Source organism: Rhea americana, unplaced genomic scaffold, assembly GCF_003343005.1.
Source record: "Rhea americana isolate MKP2758 unplaced genomic scaffold, rheAme1 scaffold_692, whole genome shotgun sequence".
Lineage (NCBI taxonomy): Eukaryota > Metazoa > Chordata > Aves > Rheiformes > Rheidae > Rhea > Rhea americana.
This window is the reverse complement of record NW_028186859.1, coordinates 12,588-14,040: the sequence shown is the minus strand read 5'-3', so window position 1 is coordinate 14,040 and position 1,453 is coordinate 12,588. Positions and strand designations below refer to the sequence as shown.

The following is a 1,453-nucleotide window of genomic DNA, read 5'->3' as shown; positions in this document are numbered from 1 at the left end:
GGGCCGAGACCCCAAACCTGCCCCGTGCGGCCCCGGCGCCGAGACCCCAAACCTGCCCCACACAGCCCCGGCACCGGGGCCGAGACCCCAAACCTGCCCCATGTGGACGCGGCACCGGGACCGAGGTCCCAGACCTGCCCCACACGGCCCCAGCACCAACGCTGAGACCCCAGAGCCGCCACACAGCACCCCATGGCTGGGGTGGAGACCCCAGACCCTCCCCACAGCGCTCCACGGCCGGGACGGAGACCCCAGACCCTCCCCACAGCACCCCATGGCCGGGACAGACACCCCAAATCCTTCCCTCAGCGCCCCACGGCCGGGACAGAGACCCCAGACCCTCCCCACAGCGCCCCACGGCCGGGACGGAGAGCCCAGACCCGCCCCACAGCCAGGACGGAGACGTCTCCGCACACCCCAGGCGCAGGGCTGGCTCCGTCCCCCCGCGGCCGAGGCTCCGTCCCCCCGGTCCCGTACCTGCTCCGTCGGGGGTGTCCGGGAAAGGGGTGTGCAGCAGCCCGGGGGGGAAGGGGGCTTGGAGCCGCTCGGCCGCCTCCTCGATGGGGATCCGGGGGGGCAGCTCCGGGGGCAGCATCTCCATGGAGCCGAAGTGGGAGGCGGCGATGGAGACGGAGCTGGGCGACACGGAGGCCGAGGGGCGCTCGGAGAGGCCGCCGTAGGCGCCTGGGGGGGGCGGCGGGGAGGCCGTCAGGGGCGGCCGGGGGGCGCCGGGGCCGGGGCGGGGGGCGCCGGGACTCACCCTGTGCCAGGTGCTCGCTGCTCTCGCTGGGCAGCAGGGGCAGCTCCCGGCCGGGCGCGCTCTCCGCGTGGTTGAGGCACGGCGCCGGCGGGCTCTCCGCCTCCTCCCTGCGGCACACGGGGCGGGGGGACGCTAGCGTGGCGGCGCCGGGACGGAGGGGCCAGCGCGAAGGGCAGCCCCGGGGGGAAGGCGCCGGCGTGGGGCCGGGGCGCGGAGCGCGAGGGGCTCACCCCGGGCTCATGCAGTCCTGGATGTCGGCCAGCCACGACTTCATCTGCAGCGAGTCGACCGTCTCCAGGATGTACTCAAGCGAGTTCTCCATCTGCCCGCACGTGAGGAAGAGGAGGGGGGAGGTCAGCGCCCGCCGGAGCGGCCCCCGCCTCGCCCCCRCGCCCCGTCCCGGCACCTTCAGGACGAACGTGTTCTCCTTGTCGGGCATCTCCAGCGGCGTGGTGGTGCGCACGGCCGTCACCGCCGAGCACAGGATGCTCACGCGGGCCTTGGTGGCCTGCGGGGACACGCGAACGCACGCGGTGACGGGGACGCGGGGGCAGCGACGCCCAGCCCGGCGCGGGGGCCTCGGGAGCCCGCTCCGAGCCCACCTTGGGCGGGACGTAAAACTCCAGGGCGTAGCCGTCGCCGTCGCCCTTGCCGGCCTTCCGCAGCAGCAGGCGGCACCGCTGCCAGCGGGCC

General features: G+C 75.8%; 1 protein-coding gene across 1 annotated transcript in view; it reads right to left on the bottom strand.

Moving 5' to 3' along the window:
* The window catches only part of SH2B1 (SH2B adaptor protein 1), a 4,606-nt gene extending 3,160 nt beyond the window's left edge, over nt 1–1,446 (bottom strand). Inside the window, exons 1-5 of the mRNA XM_085321404.1 lie at nt 1,363–1,446; nt 1,167–1,268; nt 991–1,082; nt 761–867; nt 478–684 (exon numbers count right to left, since the gene is read on the bottom strand). Coding sequence (XP_085177530.1) covers nt 478–684; nt 761–867; nt 991–1,082; nt 1,167–1,199 — 439 coding nt within the window. The 5' untranslated portion in view covers nt 1,200–1,268; nt 1,363–1,446. The remainder of the gene's footprint in view (nt 1–477; nt 685–760; nt 868–990; nt 1,083–1,166; nt 1,269–1,362) is intronic.
* Between the last annotated feature and the right edge of the window lie 7 nt (nt 1,447–1,453).